The 27975-nt window shown below is 51.4% G+C and overlaps 1 protein-coding gene across 1 annotated transcript; it reads right to left on the bottom strand.

Moving 5' to 3' along the window:
* Window positions 1-830: 830 nt before the first annotated feature.
* Window positions 831-19650, bottom strand: FAIM2 (Fas apoptotic inhibitory molecule 2). Its single transcript, XM_068410635.1, has 12 exons — window positions 19636-19650; window positions 17818-17998; window positions 13367-13470; window positions 13142-13206; window positions 12373-12426; window positions 9764-9814; window positions 8527-8566; window positions 8002-8039; window positions 6733-6820; window positions 6213-6308; window positions 2834-2887; window positions 831-980 (listed from the first exon to the last, which is right to left on the bottom strand). Exons 1-12 carry the CDS (start codon window positions 19648-19650, stop codon window positions 831-833), a joined length of 936 nt encoding a protein of 311 aa, XP_068266736.1.
* Between the last annotated feature and the right edge of the window lie 8325 nt (window positions 19651-27975).

Below are 27975 nucleotides of genomic sequence, written 5' to 3'. Positions count from 1 at the left end.
CTTTACAGGGGATCACAACCCTCCCAGGTGAAGAGCCACACTTCAGAGAGAACTGACATACATGTCTCCCTTGGGTGGGGAGGTGAGCCCACAGCCGGTGGTCCTGCTATCCCACTCCGGGAAGGAAAGAAAGTACATACCTCAGCCCCATGGCCAGATGCAAAGGATACAGAAGAATTCTTCCTGCAGGGCCATTAGGGATGTCCTCAAAGAGGCTGCACATCCTGAACAACAGGTTCCCTTGTGCCTGGAGGACTGATTGCTGGGACATCCAGACTACGTGATCCCATGCTCTGCACTTCTAAAAGCAGGCACTATCAGGAGTATAGCTCTGCAGAGGCCACAAGGCTCCAAATGAATGCAGGAGAGAAACAGGGGGACGCGAGGATTTCCCTAGCCTTTTCCCTTTGTTCAGCAAAATTCCCTACTCTCCTCCCCTTAATGTTATTTTTCCCTTTGCAGAGCTGTTCTCAGCACTTCAACATCCCCTGATGTGCAGGACTCAGACAGGCAACTCTGACAGCCTCTGGGGAAAAGATCTTGGTCTCATGCCTCCCAGTCTCTGGTCTGGTTTGATCTCAGGAGGAGTGGAGGGAGCAGGAGAGACATAACGCTTAAGCCCTGCTTTGCTTTCTGGGTCACAAAGGCCTAACAGCATATATACAAGCTGCATAAGGAACCCAGGGGCTTTGCTCAGCTGATTGAATGGAGCCTCCTAGTGGGCCAGAAAGGGCGGGTTTGGGTTTGGTTTTTTAACCCTCTTTTCCTCTTCTAATTTTTTTTAAACACTTGCATCTTGCCAGCAAAGAGAAGACACTGCCTTGCTGCACTCACTCCTGACTGGAGCCAAAGAACTGGAGGAAGAAGGAGAAGATGTAGATGATGTCCAGATAGATATTGAGAGCTCCAAAGATGTATTCCTCCGGGTTCAGCGAGTACCGACGATTCCCCATCAGCATCTGGGTGTCAAATGCCAGGAACTGTGAGGAAAGAGGAGGAAACCCAATGACAGTCACATGGAGATTGGGCATAGGGAGACAAGAATGCTCTAATGACAGGAGTTCTCCCAATTGCTTCACTGTACCCAGAACAAAAATGCAGCCACTTTTTATGGGCTGTATTTAAAAGCGATTTAGAAGCTCAGAACAATGCACCGAACAAGCCACAACTTTCCCCTTCCTTCATTTCACTCTTGATAATCAAACCCTGAGCCTAACTATTGCTCCAGGCCTGCTTCCTTCATGCTTCATCCACCCCAAATGTGTCCCAGGGTCAGCTCTGGAGCAGTTCTCCCTGTCCATCCTCAGCCAGTCCCTATGAGTTGTTATTCCCAGACTTCCCCCAGTTCAGAAACACCTGCCAGGTAACAAGGTGACCTTGATCCAACATGATATTGCAGCAGCAGCACCACCAGAACAATGAAGAGCAAGAAAACCCAGATCCCGGGCAGCACCGAGGTCTGCAGAGCTGCCAGCAGAGATAACCAGACCCAGAGGGGAGTTAACACCTTTCTGAGGTACAAACATGACTGAGTGCAGATTTTACCAGTGAAGCCATCACAGTGGGAAGCCACTGCCCAGCCTGCCTGCAGCAACACAGCCCTCACAGGAACAAACATGGGCTACAAGGCAGGCTGGTGGCCCAGCTGCAAGAAAACCTGCGCCTTTGTTGCATGACTTCGAGCCCAATATCTTCTCCCGTCTCACCTTTACTCCCCGTTAACCTAGCCCGCAACAGACACCTTGGCATGGAGCTCTTTAGGGTTAACAGGGCATCTTTGTCATCGCCTGGGGTCAGCTGGCGCCGCTGCCCTCCCCAGTCATAAATAACAACTGATCTCCCCAGATGTTGCCAGGCTGAGCTGACAAGCCTGGCACAATAGACTCCACCAGCTGAAGTTCTGACTGAAGTTTATGGGGTAATTATAAGATGTTCAGCCTACTCGTATTTTACAGAACAGTCTTTAGTCATGAATCACAGAACTATCCGAGCTCACTTGAAATGACTTTTATAGCTAATAAATGAAATTGCTCAACCATTCTTATTCACAACATGCCCAATGGGCACCGCCTTGAACCCCAAGGCGGCCCTCCTCTTGACCCCCACCCTCGAGGTAATGCCAAGCATCTTCCTAGACAACTCCCACACCTGAATGTCAAGCACAGCACTGCTGGGACTTGCTCTGTGAAGAGGCTCACAGGAGGGACTGCTGGGGAGTAGCCGAAGGAATGAATCGAGCCTTTTCAGCTTTCCTTGGAGGAGCTGCCCAGCTTCAGGGCTTTTCCTGCCTGCAGTGAACCCTCCCAATGCCCCTTAATCCCAAATCATGGCCTCTCACTGTCTCTCTGTTTCTGTTAGTTAAACTCATACCCAATCCTTGGCTCACTCCCACTCAACCAGCCCTGACTTGACTTTACTCACTTCTGCCGCCTCGTGTCATCCCCAGGCTCCCTTTGAGCCCTGCAGTCCAGCTCCCACTGCTGGGCCAAAGCCTAGTCTCTTCTTTTCCCTCTCCAGAGATGCCTTTTGCCCCATCCCTACCATGCTTTCTGCTGTTCACACCTAGTATTGCACGTGCAGCATGGGTTTGCCAACCACACCACGCTCTGCACCAGGACGGTCACGTACACCAACATCTTCTTGGGACAAGGCTGAGGTCACTGCAATAATTGCTATTCACAAGGCATTTGAGGATGTGGAGCGCTCTGCAATCCTACAACTCACTCTTCTCCCTTCCCCAAGCACCCTTCAAGGCTAAAAGCATTTACTCCTTGCTTATTTGCTTATTTTTCCTGCCAGCACATTCCCAGGCCCCATGACCAGCACCACTTACCATAGTAAAGATAATGGCACCAAGCAGAGCGTAGATCGCGTGGAGCCAGGGGACCTAAAGGAAATAACTCCATCAGTCAGTGCCTGGGAGAAAACTGGTTAATTAGGACTTTACACAGAAAAGGACTTAGCTTTCCTGTGGAGGATACAAGTTAGGATAAGTGCTCTAATAGCCCAGGATGGACTTGCACCACTTCCAGCTCCAACGCAGTTTCTGTTGTTGAGCTTTTCATGGCAAAGAACAGGTCACCATGCCTCAGTTTCCCCTCTCACTGTGGCCTTTGTGTCTACTTGGCTCATAAGCTCCTAGATCAGGTACTTGTGTTTCCAAATAGTCAACTTCAACACAGCTGCTGCCTCTGTGGAAACATCTCAGCACTATCCTGATGGAAACACAGTTTGCAGCAGTCCTAGGTGTTTATTTACCCAGACAAGGGTGATCCCCTGGGAAGAAACACCAAATGCTTCTAAGGGCCAGACCCAACTTTAATTAACAAGCATAACTTAATGTGTTCATCTGCTGGAGTCGCAGCAGGAAATTCACTGGAATTAAAGACCAAACCTCAACCCCTGCTCGCTGTGGCACAGCAGCACACAGGGCTCATTGAGAAGTTGCCTGTATTCCAGGAGAAGGTGCCCACATGGAGAGCTGATTCAACCCAGAGATCACAGCCTGCCTCCCCAGATAGACGGGCTCATTACAAGCTGCCTCAAGCTATGCTTATCTTGACAAGCTGCAAGATAACGAGCAGTTGTCTCAACAGTTTAATGGCAGTGGCTTGGCACCGCAGGCTGGTTTACCCTCACATTTGCACAAGGGAGAGATGGATCTAAAGCCAAGCCAAGATTCTGTGAATCAAAAAATTGAGCTCCTGGTTTTGGAAACACCAGCCTGTGTATTTGTCCACCATCAGACCAACTCCAGGGCTACTAGCAGTGGGAGTGTCTCCTGCAGGTCTGGCCCTTGAAGCATGACTCAGGTCCACAGAGAAGCCAGGTAAGACTTGAAGGGTTTGGAGGTCACTTAAAGGCTGCTGTCATCAAAGCTGGGTGCTTCCATCTCCAGCACAAACAGGCATTCAGGGTGATTAATGGTGGCTACACAGTCCCACACACCTTCCTTCTTTCATCAGCATCTTCCAGGGTCTGTCAGGCTCTTGCTTGAATGATGGCTTACCTAATGAGACACTCTTGGACAGAGACCAGACACTGGCCACGCCAAATCCTCTATCAGGTGTGGTCACAAGCTGCTCCAAGATTTCAGCTGGGCACAGCCAACACCAGCTGTGACCAAGGAGGCCCAAAGGTAGGGGCTGGACCCATGCAAGAGGGGCTGGCAGCAGCTGGAGGTGGGACAAGGTGGTCAATCACCATCAGGACTCATCCCTGGGGTTTGAATCACCCTCCAGAGGGGCTTATTTTTGAGAAATTTGAGCCTCAAGATTTAAATACTGCAGGACGGTGCCTGGTGTTAGCTAGGTCTGGCCAGACAGGAACCCCACTGCACTTGTCCAGAGTCCAAGTCTTGCCCTGAATTTGGGGCAAGAGCCCTGTTTTGTATGGGGCAGCCCAGTGCTTTAATGTGCTCACTACCCTGGTCTTACTGGAGGGGAAACCGAGGCGCAAGCAGGTGATGTGACCTGCTGTAGGGTCACCACACAGCTCCAGGAAAGAAGCAATCTTCCTCAAGCCCCAGGCCAGTGCTGTCTCACAACTTGATATCTGATTGTACAACAGGAATTTGTGCTTGGCAACCCCAAGCACAAACACAGGCTGGGCAGAGAATGGAGTGAGAGCAGCCCTGAGGAGAAGGACTTGGGGGTGATGGTTGATGAGAAGCTCAACATGAGCCGGCAACGTGCGCTCACAGCCCAGAAAGCCAACGGCATCCTGGGCTGCATCCCCAGCAGCATGGCCAGCAGGGCGAGGGAGGGGATTCTGCCCCTCTGCTCCGCTCTCGGGAGACCCCCCCTGCAGTGCTGCGTCCAGCTCTGGGGGCCCCCAACAGCAGAAGGACACGGAGCTGTTGGAGCGAGTCCAGAGGAGGCCACGAAGGTGCCCAGAGGGCTGGAGCCCCTCTGCTCTGGAGACAGGCTGAGAGAGTTGGGGCTGTTCAGCCTGGAGAAGAGAAGGCTCCGGGGAGACCTTCTAGCACCTTCCAGCTCCTGAAGGGGCTACAGGAAAGCTGGAGAGGGGCTTTTTGACAGGGGCATGGAGTGACAGGATGAGGGGGAACGGTTTTAAACTGAAAGAGGGGAGATTGAGATGGTTAGAAAGCGGCCCGGTGGAAAGAGCCCTGGGGGTGCTGATCGACAGCCGGCTAAACTTGAGCCAGCAGTGTGCCCAGGTGGCCAAGAAGGCCAATGGCATCCTGGCCTCTATTAGGAATAGTGTAGCCAGCCGGTCTGGGGAAGTGATCGTCCCTCTCTACTCGGCACTGGTGAGGCCACATCTTGAGTACTGTGTTCAGTTCTGGGCCCCACACTTCAAGAAAGATGTTGAGGTGTTGGAGCGAGTCCAGAGGAGGGCGACCAAGCTGGTGAAGGGTCCGGAGGGTCTGACCTACGAGGAACGGCTGAGGGAGCTGGGGTTGTTTAGCCTGGAGAAGAGGAGGCTCAGAGGTGACCTTAGTGCAGTCTACACCTACCTGAAGGGAGGTTGTAGTGAAGTGGGAGTTGGCCTCTTCTCCCGGGCAACTAGCAATAGGACAAGAGGGCACAGCCTCAAGCTTCACCAGGGGAGGTTCAGGTTGGACATTAGGAAGAATTTCTTTACAGAAAGGGTTATTAGCCATTGGAAGGGGCTGCCCAGGGAGGTGGTGGAGTCACCATCTCTGGATGTGTTTAAGAAAAGACTGGACATTGCACTTAGTGCCCTGGTCTAGTTGACAGGGTGGTGTAGGGGCAACGGTTGGATTTGATGATCCATGAGGTCTCTTCCAACCTGGTTGATTCTGTGATTCTGTGAGATATTGGGAAGAAATTTTTTGCTGTGAGGGTGGTGAGACCCTGGCCCAGGTTGCCCAGAGAAGCTGTGGCTGCCCCCTCCCTGGCAGTGTTCAAGGCCAGGTTGGATGGGGCTTGGAGCAATCTGGTCTGGTGGAAGGTGTCCCTGCCTGTGTCAGGGGGTTGGAACTAGACAATCTTTAAGGTCCCCTTTAACCCAAACCATTCTATGATTCTATCAACAAGCAGGCAACAGCCACCTGACTTTGCCTTTATTTTTTCTGTTGGTGTTTCTCCACATCTTCAGAGAGCAGGCTGGGACATCCCTCCCAAGCAAAGCCCTGGACCTTGCCTGCTTTAGGCTGATCTGCTCACAGCCTTGCACCAGAACTGATGGCACTAGGCGAGGAAGGAGAGGTGCAGGTCGTTACTCACCTGTCCGTACGGCAGTATCACAGCCAGGATGATGCCACCAAAGAAGAGCACCATGAGCATCACGAAGAGGACGCCCTGGTAGGAGGTGAAGTCAAACTGCAGAGGTAAAGAACATCGTGTTACAAGTGCAGAGCGCTGGACCAGGAGGCAGCAAGGGGAGCCAAACCTCCCTGTATCCCCAGGGAGGGACTCTCCAGCAGCACACCCATCATGCTGTCACATGGAAATTGCTTCATCTGCATCTCAGGTCCTGTAGCCCAACACCTGTCTGAATGGCACACAGAGCCAAAACACTTACCATAAATTAGCATCTTCCAGCCCCATCTATACCCCTGACACATCCCTCACCCCCAGCATCTGTCCTAATCTTCTTGTAACCTTCACCTCACATCCCTCAGGTGGCTCCTGTATCCAGACCCCTACAGACCTGCCCCTCGCACCTCACCCCCAGCACTGCCTGACCCTGTGTCCTACCCCTGGGAGATGCCTCTCCCGGAGGGAATGATCAGCACAAACTCACCTTGGTCTGGAAGCTAAAGATCATGACAGACAGACACACCAGGGCTGTGATCCCCAGACACAGAAGGACCGACTTGGTATCGTAGTAACTGCAAAACAGCAAACCCACTTTTCAGTGTTTCCCACAGGAGGAAGGAGGAATTAAGATGGGCAGAAGCTTAGCAGAGGTGTACAGGGAAAGCACGAGTCGTAGGGGCACAAAGGGCACTGAAATTATCAATGTCCCCCCTTAATGTAAAAAAAAGAAAGATAGAAAACACTAAAAAAAAGACTAGATGGGTTTTCCTCCCATCCCTTAATAGAAGAGGGTAGGCAGGAGGGCCTGTCTATGCCTCCTGGAAACTCATGAGCAACTAAGATGCGGACTTAGCTATAAAAATCTATCTGTCCCTGGACAGATGGAGAAGGGGGAGGATTCAAACTGGGAGCTAATAAAAATAGAATGACAAATGTCATTGCAACACAGTGAGAAACGGGAAAGCTGCAGCCACTGTTGTGCTACTGATGTGCTTGTAACAGGGGTCTGAGTCTTGGAAAACCACAGGGAGGGAGGGATTTGAACAGGTAGAGAGACGGCAGGCTTAGGTTATAGGGGTTTTGTATGTCTGACTGCTCATCTGGTTACAGCACCAGGCTCAGCCCTAAGAAAAGCCAGTCCCCACTCTCCCCTTTGGTTTGATTTGAGAGTGATACCACTGGTATTTTCCCCGAGTTGCTGAAGCCACTACTTTCTTTGTCCCCAGCACACATCCATCAACGCCCACTGGCTCATCTGCCTCATCACCAGGGACCCACGTGAACCAGGGCTGGTCTTGTGAGCAGATTGTAACAGTAAAAAAACACAAGCAAAAGGGAGCAAGCTGTAGACTACAAAAAAACCCTGAACCTGCTGGAAAAAACTCCTTGTCTCACTCCAGCCCCATCTGCTAGAGTGCTGCTTAGTGGAAAAGGTGAGATCACAGCATATGGTAGTCCCCTATAGCCCATTTATGCATGTCACTACCCTGTCCCTGGCTCTCTAGTGCTCTCCTATAGGATTTAGCATAGCCAGGAACTACCCTGTGCTGCCTCAACTGTGATAGAGAAGGTGATGCCACCATAGGGCTTGGAGAGCTTTCTTTAAAAAGTGTTTTCAAAAAGGAAGGTCAGGCTTTGTGTGGCTAATGGAACAACTCCAAAGAGATCAGGTGGCTCATATATTTCAGAACTAGGAAACTTTTGTGCAGGAAAAGACAGGACACAGGACCAGAAGATCGCACGCTCAACCTACCTGGAGAGCATCCCAGTGAGATAAGCCATGGAGAGTGTCTGGGAGGGAAAGAGAACCACATTACTCCTGCATTCATGTCCCAGGGAGAGACACACAACAGAAAAAATATTTCAATTACAGCGATAAGGGCAGTGAAGCCTCTTAAACAGATGCTCAAGAGAAGCAATTTTTGCATAGTTTCTAATCCTCCAGTGATTAATATCCACAGGGCAGGTTAAAATGAGGGCAGGCCACCACCCTGAGAGCAGTCCCACCTTCTCCATCCCTCTACCCGTCCTGCATGGGACTCCAGCACCCTACCCCAGCTCCACAGGCATTTTGTTTGAAACAGTGGCTCCCTTCTTTTCTGCTTATCACATTCTAGTTCAATTAACAGCTTCTCAGCCCAAGTGCAGGCCAATTACAAGATGAAATTCCTGCTTTCTGCAGGAATCCCAAGGCAGACGTCTCTCCTGCTTGGAGCCATTATGAAACTCACGGCTTGCTGCAGGGGCAGGGCAGACGCTGTCCAGATGCGCTACTTACAAAGATGCTCAGCAGGATCAGATTCCATGGGAAATACCTCCTGCAAATGAAGAAACAGGGGCTGGTCAGCCCTGCGATGCAGAGGGCAGGGGGAGTTAGCAGCACTGCACAACAGGTTGCATATGGTGTATAAATAATGGCCTGTGCAGTAATTGGTGGGGGTGGCACAAGGGGACAGTCATCCTCTTGGGATAAGAGTGCATTTGAGATGGTCCTAGACCAAGAGGGCAAACGTCCTCATGATACTCCAGCAAAACAGTCAGCAGTGCCCTGCTCCACTGAGAAAAAAGATGATCATCCTCTGCAGTGTTTAATAATGAGCATTTGGAACCATGCAGCAATGCAGTTCCGGCTGTGAGATGGTTTCCTTTCCCAACGCAATCTGAGTTCAGGTTTTAATGCTGTGTTGCAGCAGCCCACAACTGCATCGGGCCTGAAAATCATGGAATGGTTTGGGTTGGAAGGGACCTTAAAGACCATGCCACAGGCAGGGACACCTTCCACCAGACCAGGTTGCTCCAAGCCCCATCCAACCTGGCCTTGAACACTGCCAGGGAGGGGGCAGCCACAGCTTCTCTGGGCAACCTGGGCCAGGGTCTCACCACCCTCACAGCAAAGAATTTTTTCCTCATATCTCATCTAATCTCCTCTCAGTTTAAAACTGTTCCCCCTCATCCCATCACTCCAAGCCCTTGTCAAACATCTCTCTCCTGCTTTCCTGTAGCCCCTTCGGGCACTGGAAGGTGCTAGAAGGTCTCCCCAGAGCCTTCTCTTCTCCAGGCTGAACAGCCCCATCTCTCTCAGCCTGTCTCCAGAGCAGAGGGGCTCCAGCCCTCTGAGCATCTCCGTGGCCTCCTCTGGACTCGCTCCAACAGCTCCGTGTCCTTCTGATGTTGGGGGCCCCAGAGCTGGATGCAGCCCTTCAGGGGGGGTCTCAGGAGAGCGGAGCAGAGGGGCAGAATCCCCTCCCTCACCCTGCTGGCCACGCTGCTGGGGATGCAGCCCAGGATGCCTTTGGCTTTCTGGGCTGCAAGCACACGTTGCCGGCTCATGTTGAGCTTCTCGTCAACCATCACCCCCAAGTCCTTCAAATACAGCCACCATATCAGTCCCTACATCACTATGCCACCGTGATCCTACCCCACCTCTACAACATCGTTGATCGTGCTTGAAACGAGAAAAATATTCATCCTTCATTTCACGGGGCTGTTTCAAATCCAAAAAGAAAATATTTTACCTGGGTCCGGAGCAGCAAGCAAGAATCAAGTAGGTCACAAAGAAAACAGCACTGCAAAGAAAAGAAAAAGAGCAGTTGAGGGAGGAAAGCCCAAGCATTGTGTGTTGATGCAGGTGAGAAGTCTCCAGCTGACAAGTTTCAGTGCTCTGCTGCACCGTTTAAAATGCAAGCACCGTGCCAGAAGTCGAGGCTGGGTAGGAAGCAAGGCACTTACTACCTCTCGCTGAAGCTATTTTCTGCTCACAACTGCCTACTATGCCAGTCCCCACGGTGGGACAGCAGGACTGTCCCTGAAAAACCTGAAGGTTGGTTTTAGAACAGAATAAGGGTAGCATTCAGGTCCAGGATAGATGGAGCACCCAGATGTGTTAGGTGTCGATGCCTCATCAGTGCATGAACTCCTCATAGGGAGGTGACGAGACTTTGCCCCTCATTTGAGGCACTTCCTGGCTTGGTGGGATCAAGGCATCTTGCTGGGATTCCAGCAGCCCTTAAACCAAGATTCACAGGGCTGGTAAAAGTGACTTGCCTAAGGCCAGAGGGAAGGTCTGTGTCGGAGAAGGGAACTGGTCCCATGTTACTGCACCAGTGCTCGAGGAAGAGTTCAACAGGAGAAGGATCCTCTAAGGACAGTGAAGCTCACAGACCCAAGCCTAATATGCTGTTGCACAAGCCATCCCCAGGGTCACAGGAGAGTTATTTATCTCACATAACTTGACCCTTCAGCAAAGTAAAAAAAAAAAAAAGAAATCCAACAGCTGAGGGATGGTCTCCCTCTGCTCTGGACGTCACGCAGCCCGGGTGTTTTTCCACAGTGCTGAGGGGTTCTGGCACAGTGGGAACCTGCTTACCTGCTTTCACCCAGCGCCTGGGGGGGAAAGCAGCTTCCAAGCATGCCGATGGCTGCACGATAGCCACTCACCTTAGGTCTAATAAATGAACATGACGGCAAAACCCACGGGCCATGATAAATGCACCAGAGATAAATCTGAGCATTGCTCTCCCACGGGGAAACCAGGAAAGTTGGAGTGGACACATCTGAACAGATGGAAAGAAAGCATGTAGGGAGCAGAGAGCGCCATTGCAGTCGTCCATCTCCTTTGCATCCCTTGTTGCCCATCTGCTCTGGCTTTATTCCCTCTGAGCCATCACCCCAGCAGTAGGAAAACACCCTAGGGTACCCACTTCTATTTTCCAGCAATATATAGAGAGTTGGGGTCTCTGTGTATGAAAGAGATCCAGACCCAGATGAGGACAAGCAATTGGAGACATTGGGATGGAGGGAAGGATTGGCTTGCTGGGAGGTGAAGGGACAAACAAAATTTAAGTCCCTCAAAGACAGCGCCTATCCCCAGCTGGCCCAAGACGGGTTTGCTCCTACTGCAAGATATAAATCCTAACTGTCCAGTAAGCTACAGGAGAGGAACCCAAAGGTCAAAGCATGGACCTGAGCTGAGCTTGGTCTCGTCTCCCTACAAGGCAACACCACTTCTCCAGTCTACCAACTGGCCAAGAATCATAGAATGGTTTGGGTTGGAAGGGACCTTAAAGATCATCTAGTTCCAACCCCCCTGCCACGGGCAGGGACACCTTCCACCAGACCAGGTTGCTCCAAGCCCCATCCAACCTGGCCTTGAACACTGCCAGGGAGGGGGCAGCCACAACTTCTCTGGGCAACGTTATTTTCCTTTAAGGTCAAAGAGGCATGCTGATGCCAGTCCCCTTCTATTACTGCTATTTTGGGTCTTTTTTTTTTTTTTTTTTTTCAAACTTACATAACCTGGTGTCTCATCTCTGAGCCTGTACACATTTCACGATTTGGGTGTGAACTAATTAAAGCCAAGTTCACAGAGCCTTATTCACAGGCAATTGCGTCGCACACTCTGCCTGCTTAATTAGCAGTGCTAACACAAGCGGCATCCAGGAAACCAGCACAACTGCAAAGATACTAACACGTGGAAGCACAGCCTGTGCTACCTCCGAGCTGGCCTTTCGGACCAGGCTTGACTAGTGAATGGCATCTGAAATTCTGGGCACTGAGAGCAGCTCCGTCGTGAAGACACAAGCACGACAGCCCCACAAACATCCTAATCCCCCCAAATGCATCCTCCCCTCCTTCACATTGCCTGCACCCTGTTGTGTATCAAGGCATGCAATGTGAACCAAGGCCATCTCGGGACAAAGCCAAAATTAAGCCTCTAAGGTACCCTAGGCACCCTTTGAGGTCTCACATCTGGATTTCTGCACTGTTCTCCTGGAAGCTCCACAGTTTTACCTGGTTTGCTCTGCAAGCAATACTCAATGTGTTTGCTTTGACCCTGGTTTGTAGAGCAGCAAGCCCTCTTTTTGAACGTATTTGTAGATATCTAGCATATCTCATGTCTCAGACTCATTTAGTTGAGATTTTCTGTCCTTCTATCTAGAAATCTAGGAGATTTCTATCACCTCAGAATTACCCATGAATTTCCCCTGCTCCCCCTGGACACATATTAGTGCAATTCTTCACGCGCAAGATACAAATGTGTTTGGAAAGTGTCTCCACATCACCAGAGCCACATCCAGGGCTGTTTGGAGCATACATGGCCATAAGAGAAGACAGAGATACTCACTAGGAAGCCCAATACCAGGCAGCATTCTTCTGAATGTACCCCTTGACCGGCTCGCTGCAAGACAAAGTATAAAAAAGCCAATCACTTCACAGGTTGCTGCTAAATTAAACCTGGGAACACACACAGGGTGATGCAGCACTGGGTATGTGAAAAAAAAAACACAGCTGAATCTCCCTGGCAGCCTGACCAACTGGAAAGAAATTCAACCTGTCAAGTGGGAAAGATGGCCCCACTGTCATCAATTACACAGCCAGGCTTGCTTAGGGAACGGCCACTGCCTTCTCTGAGGAGTGATTAAGGAGCTGAAAACTTCAGGCTGACAGTGATTCATTATTTATTCTGGAGGCAACGTGAGCTGCACATGCCCAAAATGCTCGGTTATCCGAGCTAGAGACAGCCACTGCTGGAGTGTGGGGTATCTGCTTCTGCAAGGGAAGGTAACCCAGTCCCTGAAGCTGACGTAGGTTGGGATCTGGTGGCCTTAATACCTCCCAAAGGGAAAATACAGCAGTTAATACCCAAGGGCAAGAAGCCCAGATATCTTGGCGGGGAATAGCACCCCAAAGGGATGATGCACTATCCAGAGGACATGCAGAAAAGGTGGCAGAAGTACTCTCATGGTTCCCTCAGTTTTGTTTTTCTATTGGAGCACATGGGGAAAAAAAAATTCAGGTATCTACATAACAGACAACACCCCTGAGTAACAGGTAGTTCAGAAACAGGTCATACACAGGACAAAGCAAGTGTTACTGCTACACAAGAGACCTACCAGAAGGTGAAGAAAGCCACAATAACAACAGTGACCAAGAGCTGGACCATCAGGATGCCATAAACCTGCAACGAGAGGCAGCCCATGAGCAACCCGCAGGCTCTCTGCTTCCCACCCAGCCCAGGGAAGCCAGCAAAGCCATGGCAGCCAGGTCCCTCCAAGGGCTCAGAGCTCGTCTCCTGCCTTCACAGTGGAAGGCTGAGCCTGGAGAGACTTGCCCCTTACCTTCCTGATGAACACTCTGCGCACGTTCCTGTCATCCCAGCTGAAGGTCGTGAGCATCTCTGTGTCCCCAGGGTACCCGCCACTGCCATAGCTCGGGCTTGTACCTGAAGCAGAAGCCAGGCATATCAGCTCCCATCACCCAGCTCCCTCCCAGCTGCAATAATCTGACCCCAGTGATTGACTACACTCAGGAGGCCCCAATTTCAAGGTTTTCTCATTGCACTGCAAAACAGAGGCATGCTAGGATGCACTCTGCTCCCTTCCCACTCCTGCATCTTATTAGGACCATCTCTGAGAACATATGGGGGGGAAACCACTTCTGCAAACTCCAGCATGACAAGGACACCAGGGTTAACTCCTGTCCGTGGTAACACTGTACCTTTAATGGCAATTAGAGGGCTCCTATCATATCCTTGCTCACCTTTCACTGAATATTAAAGCATCCCACAGAGGAGCCGTGACTCAACACCTCAGTCATTCCCAGCGGGAGCTCCGGTACAGGAGGATTCCCTCACTGCTCTGTAATTGCCTGCACTTAGACTGTGTCTGCATCATGTCTTATGTCAACAGCGTGCCCTCTCCTCTGAGAGAAGCTCCTTACAGCCAGCTTTTCCACGAGGTCCATATCCCTGAATCTGATTTCCATGCACAGAGTCAGAGAACAGTTTAGCAAGCCTAAACAAGGGAAAAACAACCCCAACACTGCTGCTGAGAGTACCTTCCCCCAAAATCATCGCACCACACGCCCCAGCCCTGCTTTGCTGAGGGCTCTGTAATACAACCTCTTGTTGCTGGAGAGGTTGTATTACAAGGGGCAAGGAGGAAAGGTACACCATAAAGCATCCGTTTGCTCTGCAGCCTGAAGGGAGGCGGAAGGAAACATCAGAAAACCTCTGCCTGCCGGGGAGGCGACTGTGCCGACAGTCAGGGATGAAAGTAGCAGCGAGGATATTGCAAGGCAGAGGGGCTGCAAGGAGAAACCCAAGGCAGCAGCTTCTCCCTGCTAAGATCGGCTGCACAAATTAGATGTAAGAATCAGCCTTCTCCATCTCCTGAACCTCACGCTCAATAAAAAATTGAAACAAATACTGACACCTCAGTTGTCTTAGCACATCATTCTCCTGTGCTATTTGCTTCTCTTGCATATATCCCCTTCTGTGTCACTAACAGTCTCCCTGCCTGGGTTTCCTATAGAATGAAAGCTTATGCTATTTCAGCAGCTACACATTCGTGTCCCTGCCTGTTTGACAGATGCTTCCCCTCCTCCTCAAAGCTTTTTAGCTCAGTGATACTCAGATCCTCCAGGCAGGTGGAAGAAAGAGCCTCTTCAAACTCAGAGGACAGGCTGCAGACACCAGGAAAGCCAAACTCAAGGTCCTGGTCCTGGATTTCTTTTGTTTTATTGGTCAAAAGTTGCTTGCTCTTATTGCAGAAACCTCATCCTAAAGATGCCCCTGGCAGGAAATAAATCCCTCGTGCTCTTGTTGTGCCTAATAAATCTCTTGAGCCTTCTTCTATGCCCCAGCGGAGATGAAGCTCCTGCAGTACATCCTCCCTGAGTTTCTGCGAGATCTGTCATCGCCCACGCAGGGCCGAGAGCACCCGAGACCCATGTCCCCAGGACACTTCAGCGCCTCCTGCGTCAAAGCAATCAAGACATCTAAACACCAAATTAGGCACCTAAATGCCTCAGAGGAATGGAGGGAGTTTCCTCCTCCCTGGCCTGTGTCCTCAGCACCCCTCACCTCCCACCTATAGCCACATCTGAGGCAGCAAGACAGGGTGTTGCAAGCTCATTATTAAAGAATCATAGAAAGGTTTGGGTTGGAAGGGACCTTAAAGACCATCTAGTTCCAAGGCCACTGCCATGGGCAGGGACACCTTCCACCAGACCAGGTTGCTCCAAGCCCCATCCAACCTGGCCTTGAGCACTGCCAGGGAGGAGGCAGCCACAGCTTCTCTGGGCAACCTGGGCCAGGGTCTCACCACCCTCACAGCAAACAATTTCTTCCCAATATCCCATCTCAATCTCCCCTCTTTCAGTTTAAATCTGTTCCCCCTCACCCTATCACTCCATGCCCTTGTCAAAAGCCCCTCTCCAGCTTTCCTGTAGCCCCTTCAGGTGCTAGAAGGTGCTAGAAGGTCTCCCCGGAGCCTTCTCTTCTCCAGGCTGAACGGCCCCAACTCTCTCAGCCTGTCTCCATAGCAGAGGTGCTCCAGCCCTCTGAGCATCTTTGTGGCCTCCTCTGGACTTGCTCCAACAGCTCCATGTCCTTCTGATGTTGGGGGCCCCAGAGCTGGACACAGCACTGCAGGGGGGGGTGGGTCTCATGAGGAAGCAACCCAAAAAACATGCCACTTCTCTCCAGCTACTTCCAGTCTCATATAAGATGTTAGACACAACCCCATGGCATGTCCCTCCCCAAGACCCTGGTGCAGGAGCCACAGCTCACAGTGTGGCTGAGGGCCAGGAAAGGGGAGAAGGACACGAAATCAGAGGAAAATACCAGCAGGGATCAGGACACAGCTGCAGAGAGAAAACCCTGCCAGGCATGCCAGCAAGGGGACAAGAGGTGACACATCACCTAAACACATCTTCCGGGGTGCCCAAAATACCAACATCCATTTGGGCTTTACCCATCCTAATTCATCATGACAGTAGAAAGACCCAGATGGCTTTACAGCAAGCTGGGGGGTTATTTATCCCCTCTGTTTCTGACCCCTGAAGGCAAACAAGAATGGGAAAAGGTTGTGAAACCATCAGAGTGTGCAGGCATATGCATCTCAGAGGGGTTTAGCTTGCTCTTTCCCCTTCCATAATCATCTCCATCCCTGCAGCTGCGACCATCCCTGCTGGATAGAAGAGGCAGCCAGCAAAGCACAGCAGAGGTAGAGGACTGAGCAGAGAGAGGGGACTCAGGAGTCATTAAATCCTGTCCCTCCAGCGCTTTCTCCAGTTCAAGCTGTGCTGACTTAGCAGTTGGCCACCCCAGCAGACTCGCTTGCTGGCCACCGCGTCCTGCAACCATCCCCACTTGCAGCTACGCAGCCGTTCCCCTGCTTTGGGCACAGTCAAGCCTTTGTCTGCTTGTCACAACCAAGCAGAAGCTGCTCACAACACCCGGGAAAGAAAAGCTGTTTGTTTGCAGAGGAGTCAGCAACATAGACCGACGCTGGAACAATTCAGCCTTCAAGTCCAGCCGTGTTTTAGCCTCCACTGGCTCTGAACACCGGCTCGTAGCAGCCAGACATCACTGATGCCACGACACTGATTTTGCCAGTTCAGCGGCTTCTTTGAAAGCCGGGGTTGAGCAGGAGCTAGAAGGGGGGGCTGCTGCCTGCAGAGCCAGGAGCGTTGCACCAGGACTCTCCCCAGCCCTGCGAGGGGGCATTGCCCAGTGCGGGAAGCTGGGAGAGGGGATTTTTCCCATCCTGGCATGGGGAAGGAGAGCAGGGACAGAGCACTGGAGTTTAATCCCATCTCTGGAAGGCAGTGTGGTCTAGTGGTTTAGTGAAATAGCTTTTATATATAGATTGCACATGGGTCGGGGCAATCCCAAGCACAAATACAGGCTGGGCAAAGAATGCAGTGAGGGCAGCCCTGAGGAGAAGGACTTGGCGGTGATGGGTGACGAGAAGCTCAACACGAGCCGGCAACGTGCCCTCACAGCCCAGAAAGCCAACAGTGTCCTTGGCTGCATCCCCAGCAGCGTGGCCAGCAGGGTGAGGGAGGGGATTCTGCCCCTCTGCTCCGCTCTCCTGAGACCCCCCCTGCAGTGCTGCGTCCAGCTCTGGGGCCCCCAACATCAGAAGGACACGGAGCTGTTGGAGCGAGTCCAGAGGAGGCCACGGAGATGCTCAGAGGGCTGGAGCCCCCCTGCTATGGAGACAGGCTGAGAGAGCTGGGGCTGTTCAGCCTGGAGAAGAGAAGGCTTCAGGGAGACCTTCTAGCACCTTCCAGCACCTGCAGGGGCTACAGGAAACCTGGAGAGGGAATTTTGACAAGGGCATGGAGTGATGGGATGAGGGGGAATGGTTTTAAACTGCAAGAGGGGAGATTGAGATGAGATATTGGGAAGAAATTGTTTGCTGTGAGGGTGGTGAGACCCTGGCCCAGGTTGCCCAGAGAAGCTGTGGCTGCCCCCTCCCTGGCAGTGTTCAAGGCCAGGTTGGATGTGGCTTGGAGCAACCTGGTCTGGTGGAAGGTGTCCCTGCCCGTGGCAGGGGGGTTGGAACTAGATGGTGTTTAAGGTCCCTTCCAACCCAAACCATTCTATGATACAGCCTTATATAGTTTATAGCTACAGCTCTGGGGTGAGCTCTACCATGGGCCAAACTGGGCACCACATCTTTGGTTCCTCTCTTCTCTACAAGTCTGTAGGGGGAATCTCTGCACCCCTCTCCCCCCTCTGTGAGGGGCTCACCCCGGGTACACCCACCATAGGACTTACTGGGGTCAACGTAAGCCCAGCTGGGATGGAGCGGGACCGATGGGGGAGCAGGGTAAGCACCAGACTTCATCCCTTCTCCTGCTGTCGCTTCCTCATAGGTCGGAGGAGCTGGTGGAGCTGCAGCATTGTCCTTCTTCTCCCCTTGCCCCTCAGAGCTGGGGGGTTTGTTGTTCACAGAGAGCTGCACAGAAAGGGGGAGGGGGGGGGGAAGAGAGAGATCAGACTGTAAAAACAGCACAGAAACTGCCCTGCGACAGGAACCCAACAGGGCACAGGCAGAGGTCTGGGGGTGTCTCCATTGGGTCCAAGGAACCAAAGAAAGGAGATCCAGAAACTCCTGTGGGCTGGCAATGGACCCATCCCTGCACCCCCAGGAAGGAGCATCCTCTGATGTGATTGAGGGAAGAGATGGGAAAACACGTGACATGTCAAAGGGGGTGAAAAGTTACAGGCAACCAAGTCTGAGGGGAGACACAGCCTTGCCCAGGGTCCTCCACAGTGCCTCAGGCTCATATGCAACACTGGAAAGCATCTGAGCAATTTTCTGCTTTTCAGCCTACTACTTTCTGAATTTCATCTCAAAAAAAAAAAAAAAAGAAAGTCTTCAGTTACTGGGCAGAAAACCCTGAACTCCTTCATTTCCACTTACACCCACATTTTGGGGAGTTTCTGCTAGCCCCTGGGAAGTGCTCTGGTTTGGCCCTCCAACATTTTCTTCTAACTCATTCCTCTCTGCCCATCTAAAGGCTCAGCCCTGCTGCTTCCCATAATTTGAAGGGACTTGGGCTGCCATATCTTCAGACTACAAAATCCCAGCAAAGAGCCAGCCTTGGGCCATCTGAGAACTTGCTTCTCCTTGGGAACATTATTCATTTCACTTTCTAGATCTTTGTCATCCCGGGATCAGTTGTGATCCTGGTGGCCTCCCCTCACTGCCAAAGGAGGTGCCAGTTCAGTGTTAAATGGAGCATCCCCGTGGAGCACAGGGATGTGGGGCTGGAACCGCAAGAAGTCTAAAGTGAAGCAAACAGACTAACTACCACGCCAACAGACAGCACAGTCCTTGTAAGAAGGTCTTAAAGGTGTAACAGACCCTTGAAAATAAAGCCAGGGGACCAGGCTGGGATGTGCACCCTGAGCAAACCCAGCTGCATCGGGATAACTGTGCCACGTCCTCTGCCAGCTCATAGGGACTGTCCTCACTCTGTCCTCTACTACGTAACCCTCGGGTATAGGGTGGCCAATATCATGCAAGACCACCAGAGATATCCAAGGAGATAGAAGAGGGACAGTGCTGCCTGCATCCAGGCAGCCTCCAACATTGTTGTCATAGCAATGGTGCACTGTGCTGGCAGAGGATGTCTACCCCCCCCCTCCACCCCAGTCTCTGAGCATTGGAGAACCCCCAAAATCCAGAGCTCCCTGGACCAGGAAGGAGGTGCTCAGAGCAGGTGCCAGGTCCTGACTGCTGGGGGCATGGATGGGAAAGAACAAGCACCCCATTGAGCTCCCTGACATCCAGGGTGGGTGGAGGAAAGGGCCACAAGTCCAACAGCAGAGTTGAGCTCCACATGCAGCACCAGGAAAAATGTTCCCCAACCCCATAACGCCACAGCCCACCATCCCGTTCCTCTGCCAAAAACACCCCCGTTGCAGGGGCCAACACACCGGGCCATGCCCGGTACCCAGCTCCCCCCTCCACAGCAATTGCTTTATTCCTTCAATCCCCTCCCTTCAACCCATTTCCCCCCCCCTCTAAACATGCAACAATTATGCAAGCAGGACGACTCGTCATCCCAGCCCTGGCCTCCCACCTACCTTCCCCTGGGTCATGGCTCCTCGCTAACGATGCTGCCGGACCCCGCAAGCAGCAGCAGGAGGGAAAGGGCCGTAGCTGAGCACGAGCCTCCTTGCCGAGTCCCTTCCACCCACTCTCCCCGCGGTGTTTCGGGGCTGGCTGCGAGCGCTTCAGCCTCCGCAGCCTGCGCTGGTGCCTTCACCTTCTAGCAACATCCACAGAGCATCGGGCGCTGGAGGGAGGACCGTACCATTCCCAGCCTGCAGCACAGGGGGAAGCTGGGAAAAAAACAGCTAAAACGGAGGCGAACGGCCACAGGCAGCGATGGGGAGGATGCACGGACACGGCGATGGGGAGGCAGCAGCAGGGTACCACACCGCAGGGTGGGAAGCAGCCGCCCCAGAGATGCTGAACTCGGGGCTGGGGTTGCAAAGGGGAGGGAGATGCAAAGGATGCTTCACTGCAGCGTCTCTCTGCTGCTGCACGTCGGAGCTGATCGCAGTCTGGGGAGAAGCAACTCGCGCAGGCCCTGCTGCAGCCGGGCAGAGCAACGAGGGCTGTGGCGGGGGGCTGGAGGCTCCCCTGGGGCAGAGGAGAAGGCCTGAGCCAAGCTCTGTAAGGTGAGAGCAGGAGGGAGGAATCACACACAGCCCTGGCTCCCTTCCCGACCCTTTCTAGGCTTTGCATGAAGGGGGAATAGAGAGGATAAAGCTCATTTGCCCCATGTGTTGTCTTCTCTGGACTGATGCAGCCCCACTTGGGGGGCACAAGGAGGGTTTGGAGGTGTCCCGGGGCAACCAGGAGCCCATGATTACCATGCAGCCCCCATGACCGAGGCAATATTATTAATTCAGGTCCATGAAGGAGGGGGCTGAAAGGGGAATCCAGCTCTCAGCCCAGAGCATGTCCAAGGGCAGGGACACAAAGTGAATGAGGTTTTGTCCCCCATAACAGGACCTGCAGGAATTACAGTCTGGAGAGCCCAGTGAGATGGAAACATCTCTTACCACCCAGCCACAGCAGGAGAGGACAAAAAATTGTCCCTTTACATAGTGAAACACTTCATATGGGCAGAAAATTTGTCCAGGAGAGAGGAGGAGACAGACAGTACAAACACAGCACACCCTCCACCCAGACACATGGAGAGACAGGCTTGTGATGAAGGAGAGGTGTCAGCAGAGCAGCCTTGCACGGTGCTCCCACAACATGGAAGCGCAATTTCAGGCAGTTCTGGGACTACACTCAGGCTAGGAGCTGTGCCCCTACATCCCAGCTCCCCACATCCTCCCTCCAGTCCTTCCCCAGCCCCTTCAAGTCATGCTCGTCATGCCATGAGCATGCATCACACCTCAAATTAGTTTGCCAAGTCTATAATACAGGTACAAAAAATAAATTAGCTTATCTGTTTACTCTGCTATGGAAAAAAAAAAAGACCCTGCCACATTTTAGGCTCCCTAAACACAGACCTAGAGAAGGTGAAGAACAGGCTGTCTGCAAGGAAGGGAGGTTGAAAAAAAACCATCCCCATGGGCAGTTTCTGCAAAGAGGGAGGCAATGGAAGGGTTAAAAGGAAAGCATGAGCTGGAAATGAAAGAATGCAGCCAAGCAATGTACAGCTGGCATCCATACAGACCTAGCCCGAGCTATTCAATCGGAAAGAGAAGCGATTACCACAAGGACTGCAAAAACTTGTCAGGATTATTCAGAATCAATTAAGTGCCTGTTAACCACAAGCTCCTCAAGGGCTTTCATTCTCCTCCAGGGTTGAGCAGAGGCATAAAACTGGGCAGGTCCCAAGTGAGGGAGAGAAACTCAACCCAGCAGGTGGGGTTCGCACTGCTCCAACACCGCACAAGGAAACCACGCTGGCCTTGTTGACCCCCTTCAAGCATGGGACCAGCCAAGGGGTCAAGGGCTTGGGAACAGAAACTCCAGGTGATACATGGCATTGTGGTGAGAAAGGAGACACCCATTTTCTTAGCAAACCCCAGATGGACTCATCCCAGCTGCAGTCCCTGGCCAAGCCAGACTCCTTGGTGGGGTAATGCAGGACCCCACATGCTCCATCCCAGGCTGAAGATGCTTCAAAGAGTTAAAATACTGAGTCTGGAAGAGGAAAAAGCCTCAGCAAAGAAAAGCAGATGGCACTGCCTACCACAACAGCCTCCCTCTAAATAAAAAACAGCAGGGGAGAGAAACCAAACCCCTCCACCACCCTGTTGTCTACAAGGCCCATTCCCACCCCTGAGCTCCCAGAGGGTGTCTCGGTCTTCCCTCACTGCCCAGCCCCAAAACAAATCCAGCACTAACAGGGAATGTCTTCATGGGACTCTAAGAAATCATCATTTCTTTCTGCAGCCAGGAAAATGAGCTGTGAGTCCAGCTCATGGGCTGCCAGGCTTGAAGCGAGTCTCATCTCTGCCATGGAGAAAGCAAGGATGACTCTGCCCAGCTGATAGCAGTGAAAAGCACAGCCCTTCAGCCCTTGCAGGGACCATCCTACATTGAGAACAAGTCTGATGAGGAATGGCTGAGGGACCTGGGGAAGTTTAGTCTAGAGAAAAGGAGGCTGAGGGGAGACCTCCTCGCTCTCTACAACTACCTGAAAGGAGGGTGTAGTGAGGGGGGTTGGTGTCTTCTCCCAGGTCACAAGCAATAGGATGAGAAGAAACAGCCTTAAGTTGCACCAGGAGAGGTTTAGATAGGAGATCAGGGACAATTTCTTCCCCAAAAGGGCTGTCAAGAATTGGAACAGGCTGCCCAGGGCAGTGGTGGAGTCCCCATCCCTGGGGGGATTTAAAAGCCGTGTAGATGCGGTGCTGAGGGCCATGGGTTAGTGGTGGCCTTGGCAGTGCTGGGTTAAGGGTTGGATTCGATGAGCTTAAAGGTTTCCAACTGAAACGATTCTGTGATTCTATTGTATGATCCTTCTCCACCAATAAAGCTGCTCCCAGCCTGGTTCCTTGCTTTCCTGTTTGAGCTGGAAGCTCTTAAATGTGCCACAGTCCTACCAAGAACCTAATTTTCTCTAGATCTTCTCTTTCCTCAGTCTCACAGATGCATTAGGAGGATAAGCACACGCAAGAGCCAGATTCCAGATTGTGATGCTCACACACAGCATCACAGCAACCCTTCAACATCCCCCATCCACCTCCCTGACCAACTGCTGGTCCAGCTCAGCATCATGCCATATAAGGCAGCCATTTGCCTGCACACACATACCTTTAATACTTGGAAAAAAAAACACCAAAAAACCCCTCTGTCAAGGCCACACCCTGCAAAAATCCATGGGGGATTTCACAGGGATTAAAGCAACTTTGCTGAACACTCAGTCACATCAAAAACTAGGTAAAGAAAAGCTGATGGGATAATTAAGGGATCTGGTGCATCAACATATGTGATGGCACACCCAGGAGCCCTCTGTAAATATGCGTTCCCCCATCCCCAAGAGGGAAAAGCCCCCACTGGCAGTGAACGCTCTGCCTTAGACTTCAAAAGAACCCATTAAAAAAAACAGGAATTTACCTTAGGCTTTCAGGCTGCTGAATTATCCATGGGTTATTAATGCTAAATCCTGCTACCAGGCTTGGTCCCTATAAGGGAGATTGACAGGCAAGCTGTGAACATCAAGGCATGCACAAAAAGGGGTTTGGAAGAAGAAAATAAATAAAAATGCCCTTATTCTTGAGGGGCAAAGGCCTACCCTCATCTCCCATCCTGCCAGCATCCCAGGCACAGGGTAGCAGGGAGCTCTGCAGTACCTATGAGCCCCAGAGCCTCCATGAGAGGTGGAAACCTGCTCCCAAAAGCCAATATCTCCCTTCCTGACCAGCTCATACCCTCTTGGTCTTGTGCAGAGTCCTTCAGCTGAGGTAGCTCACCATCCTTCCCAAGCTGTTCTTGAGAAGCAGAGATAACTTCCCCTTAACATGCAATATAAGGAGCTGAACAAGCCAAAACTCTTTGGGGTGGGATGTTTTCCTGGCTGGTTTCTGCAGTAAGCATCAGGCTCTAGCTCAGGCCTTGATAGCCAACACTGGTGCCTGAGCTAAAAAAAGAAACCCAACCTCCATCACCCCCTTTATACCATCAATTTTCCATTGCCTGGAAGAAAATCCTGCAAACTGTGCCCAGCTGAGCTGTCACACCTGATCATGGTCACCCCAGCTGCTGGGTTAAATTAATTTAAGCCCTCTGAGGGGCATTTTAATTAGAGAGGGCTCAAACCCCAGTGGTGGGTAGTAGCTGCAGGTCAGCTGGGGACCATTATCTGAGTAAGCTTCCTGGTTGCTTGCTGTTGTTTGCCCATGCTGGGGGGCTAAGACAGTGTCAGGATTTGGGTGCTTTGAGAAACTTTGCCCTGTTTTGTTGTTTTTTTTAAAACTCCCCCAGAGCTCTGGTGTGTGATTTCAGTGAATGGCAGGGAACAGGTCCCAGTGGTGAGGTTAAAAAATAAACAGAAGCAAAATCCGTGATACCCACAAGCCACGTCAGAGAGTAACAACACCACACACGGACATACACCAACCAAACAAATAGATAAACATAAAGATGAGGCACTCCCTGGGATTAAATTGTTCGGCTGCTCAGGAGTGCATTTCACTCATCGCTGCCAGAAGAACATGTTCTTACCACCATCATGCGCATTCGAAGCTGTTAAATGAAAGGAATTGCACAAGTATGCAAACTTGTCTCGCTGGGAGTGGGGGAACAGAACAGGTTTGGGTGACACTTGGAGTGACAGCTTCATGCCACTGTGCAGTTTCTTCTTTAGACTGTTGTGAAGGAACTTTATATAACACAAACCAGGGATGTGCATAGGAATTTTTAAAATCCGTATGAGCCCATACAACGAGTGACCCATGGCCTTGACCATGTAGCACCGTGATGCCCAGGACCCAGGCAATCAGCAGGGAGAAGAAATGGAGGAAAGAGCTTTGCTGCATTTCACAGCTCAAATTTCCAGCACTGAAACTGGCCTAAAATCCAGGTTTTTTTAGTGCTATCCTGGAAGGACCCTCTGTCTTTGCCCTGGAAGCTCAAAGTTAGAAGTGAGGGTGTTTCCCATCTGGCCTTATGACATCTTGTAATGTGTCCCCTGTCCTCCAAGCCCACGACATCTGCCTTCCTTGCCTACGTCCCTGAGCAAGCAAACACCTTGCCTACGTCCCCGAGTAAGCAAACACCTTTGCGTTTCCTCCTTCACGTAGCTCCAGAGTTCACAGCGAGCCGCTTCCTTCTTCTCACACATCTTTCCCATAACATCCCTGCACACATGGCTGCTAGATCAGGAGATTGATTCCCACCTTGCTGAAAGTAACTTAATTTCCTCAAACTCACCCATTTGTCTGCAGATATCTCATAGAATAGAGTCACAGACTGGTTTGGGTTGGAAGGGACCTTAAAGACCATCTCCTTCCAACCCCCTGCCACGGGCAAGGACACCTTCCACCAGACCAGGTTGCTCCAAGCCCCATCCAACCTGGCCTTGAACACTGCCAGGGAGGGGGCAGCCACAGCTTCTCTGGGCAACTTGGGCCAGGGTCCCACCACCCTCACAGCAAACAATTTCTTCCCAATATCTCATCTCAATCTCCCCTCTTGCAGTTTAAAACCATTCCCCCTCGTCCCATCACTCCATGCCCTTGTCAAAAGCCCCTCTCCAGGTTTCCTGTAGCCCCTTCAGGTGCTGGAAGGTGCTAGAAGGTCTCCCCAGAGCCTTTTCTTTCCCAGGCTCAACAACCCCAACTCTCTCAGGCTGTCTTCAGAGGAGAGGTGCTCCAGCCCTCTGATCACCTTCGTGGCCTCCTCTGGACTCGCTCCAACAGCTCCATGTCCTTCTGATGTTGGGGGCCCCAGAGTTCTCTCCCACTGTTATACCATGAGTGACCTCACATGCACTATCTGGGTCTGTACAGTCTTGCACCAGGCTGTCCTCATCTGAGATCAGAGCTCCTACGTTCAACAGTAACCTAAGGTAGAAGATTTGCAGTCTTGGCGTGTGCTTTTTGAGATTTTCAGTTTCTGGTGTATGACAATGCCACCCCCTGCCCAGTGAGACCTGGCCCCTCTTGGATTCACACTGCAGCAAATTTACAAACTCCATCAGACCAGCAAAAGGAAACGCAGAGCTCCCCGGGCAGTTTAGTCCCCACCCAGGCAAGAGCAATGCTTTCAACATGCTGGACTTCGCTGGCAAGGTCTTGGAGGAGTTGCCCATGCTCCTCTCCACTTTATACAATTCAAGGAAGCAAAGCAAATCGCACTGACACCCCAGGGCCAGATCCCATCAACACAGGCATAAGTGTAGAAGGAAATCAGTGCAATAGCCCAGATTTAAAAAAAAAAAAAACAAAACACAAAAGTCCTCAAAAAGTCTTTCGACCAAAGTAGGATGGCAATTCACACTGCTGACAACCCAAACCCTGTGCCGCGCCCAAAAACCCACACAGAAATCAAGTAACTAACCACAAACAAAAATATCCCACCCTGAACCTTTATTCTCAGAAGTGGAAAAGAGCCAGAGGCTTTATGAAACCAGCTTTGTGGTTCCATTACTGTTGCAGCCTTGGCGTGGAAGTTGGTGTCTGGGTAGCACCATAAAGCAGAGAGAGAGAGAGGCACTTGAGAAAAGAGGATGAAAGGTGATAGACAGACAGAGAGATAAAAAAGGATAGAAGGAGGGGAGAAACCCTTTAAAATTTTAAAGAAATAGGTTGCATCTTCTCCTATCTACACGTCTTATGCAAAAGTACAAGTTTTTGGAGCAGTTTTGGAGTCTGTCCTAGTCCTTTCCCGGTGTATGTTGATCACACGGACCAAAGGAGACCTCTGCAGAATCCAGCATGGTGGAAAGGGCCAGTGGCCAACTGTGAAGGCCGTTGAGGTCTTTTCATGGGTGGTATCCAATCTGTTGAATTGTTTTGTTCCTTTCCCTGCTTGTCCCACCTTCCCAGATTCAACATAAATCTCCATCTGGGGTGGGAGGAACTTCCTGAAGCAATGTGGAAAACATGAAGAGCATAATGGTTTTGTTTGACCAATGATCATCACCAAAGCAGCTCTCAGCTAGCAGCTCAGGGGAGAGGACCTTCTGGGAACTCACACCAAGATCCTAACCTTGTTCCTGATGCTGTCCCAGAACAGAGTAGTGGTTTCCAAGCCAATGTCCAAGCCCCTGTAAGAATAATTTCAGGCAGAAGGAAGGTGGTGGATGCCCATTGCCCTTGGGCAAAGTCATTTTCCCACACAACCGTTCTTGCCCTCACGGCTCTGGGCCAACCATCCTGTTCACCTGCTGCACTACTTTTCCCTGGAGCCCATCCAGGGTGGGAACCCAACCTTTTGTTGATCGTTCAACTGGTTCTGCACAAACCCCACAGGCCTTTGGGCACTAAGCATCGGAAACCCCAGGGTGGAGGACAAACCCGCCGTGGCTGGGAGTGTTCAGTAACTCTGAGAGTTATGGGACAGGCAGCACCACTTCATGACCACACAATGGCTCTGGGTTGCCAGTGAGATTGCACATGCTTAGCTTCACATTTTTAGGGTCATGCTGAGACTCTGAGTTGAAGAGCAGTTGCAGCCACCAGCTTCCTGGGGCTGCCAGAGCCTGGCTCCATACCCAGCCCACGCTCCACCAAAGCAGAGGCAGAAGCAGCTTCATACTCAATAGTTGATTTTAAAATGACTGTTCAGTTTAATCATAGAATCATTTAGGTTGGGAAGGACCTTTAAGATTATCAAGTCCAACTGTTAACCTAGTAATCTGACATCTTGTCTGGCTTTCTGTCTGTGATTGCTGCCACTGGAGCCTGGAAGTGATCCTTCTTTTCCCTCTATGGTCCACAAAGTTTCTTGCACTACTCCCTTTATCCGGGTGTTCAACAAGGACCATGGCACTGACCTTGGTCTCAGATGAAAGATGCTGTTTTCAGAAGCCAAGCACCTTTTTCTTTCTCCATCGATCCCAACTGGTTGTTAGAGGGATCTTCACAATAACCTGCTTTCATCCGTGCACCGTTCACACACCTCCTCACCACACGTACCAGCAGCTCCCCAGGAAAGATGCTGAGATAACAGCCTCTTCTCATGGTGAAGTTGCCAGACACACTCCTGCTTCCCTTTGAGCAAAGATCAAGACACAGCAGCCAAAAAAGTCCTGCAGCACAGGTGAACAGTCAGTACACAACTTGGTACCCACAACATTGATGGTGAGATAACACACGTATTGCAACAGCCCTAGCTCTGCAGTCCCTTACGGTGACGGGCATCACAGATCGACAGGGCTGCAGAAGATAGGACAGGAGGGAACAGGGGACATCACTTCTAGAGCCACCAGCAGGACCAATTCCTGGCAG

The sequence above is a fragment of the Nyctibius grandis genome, chromosome 11 (assembly GCF_013368605.1).
Source record: "Nyctibius grandis isolate bNycGra1 chromosome 11, bNycGra1.pri, whole genome shotgun sequence".
In the NCBI taxonomy this organism is placed as follows: Eukaryota; Metazoa; Chordata; class Aves; order Nyctibiiformes; family Nyctibiidae; genus Nyctibius; species Nyctibius grandis.
The sequence above is the reverse complement of the archived record's forward strand: the minus strand, read 5'-3'. Positions and strand labels throughout refer to the sequence as shown.

Bases quoted from the DNA above. Each gene is read 5' to 3' on its own strand.
- FAIM2 (XM_068410635.1), bottom strand. The intron at 9,815-12,372 runs GTGAGTATCTCT...TTTTCTTTGCAG, and splicing joins GCCTGGTATTGGGCTTCCTA to TGCTGTTTTCTTTGTGACCT. The intron at 8,040-8,526 runs GTAAGTAGCGCA...TTTCCCTCCCAG, and splicing joins TGATCCTGCTGAGCATCTTT to ACACTCTCCATGGCTTATCT.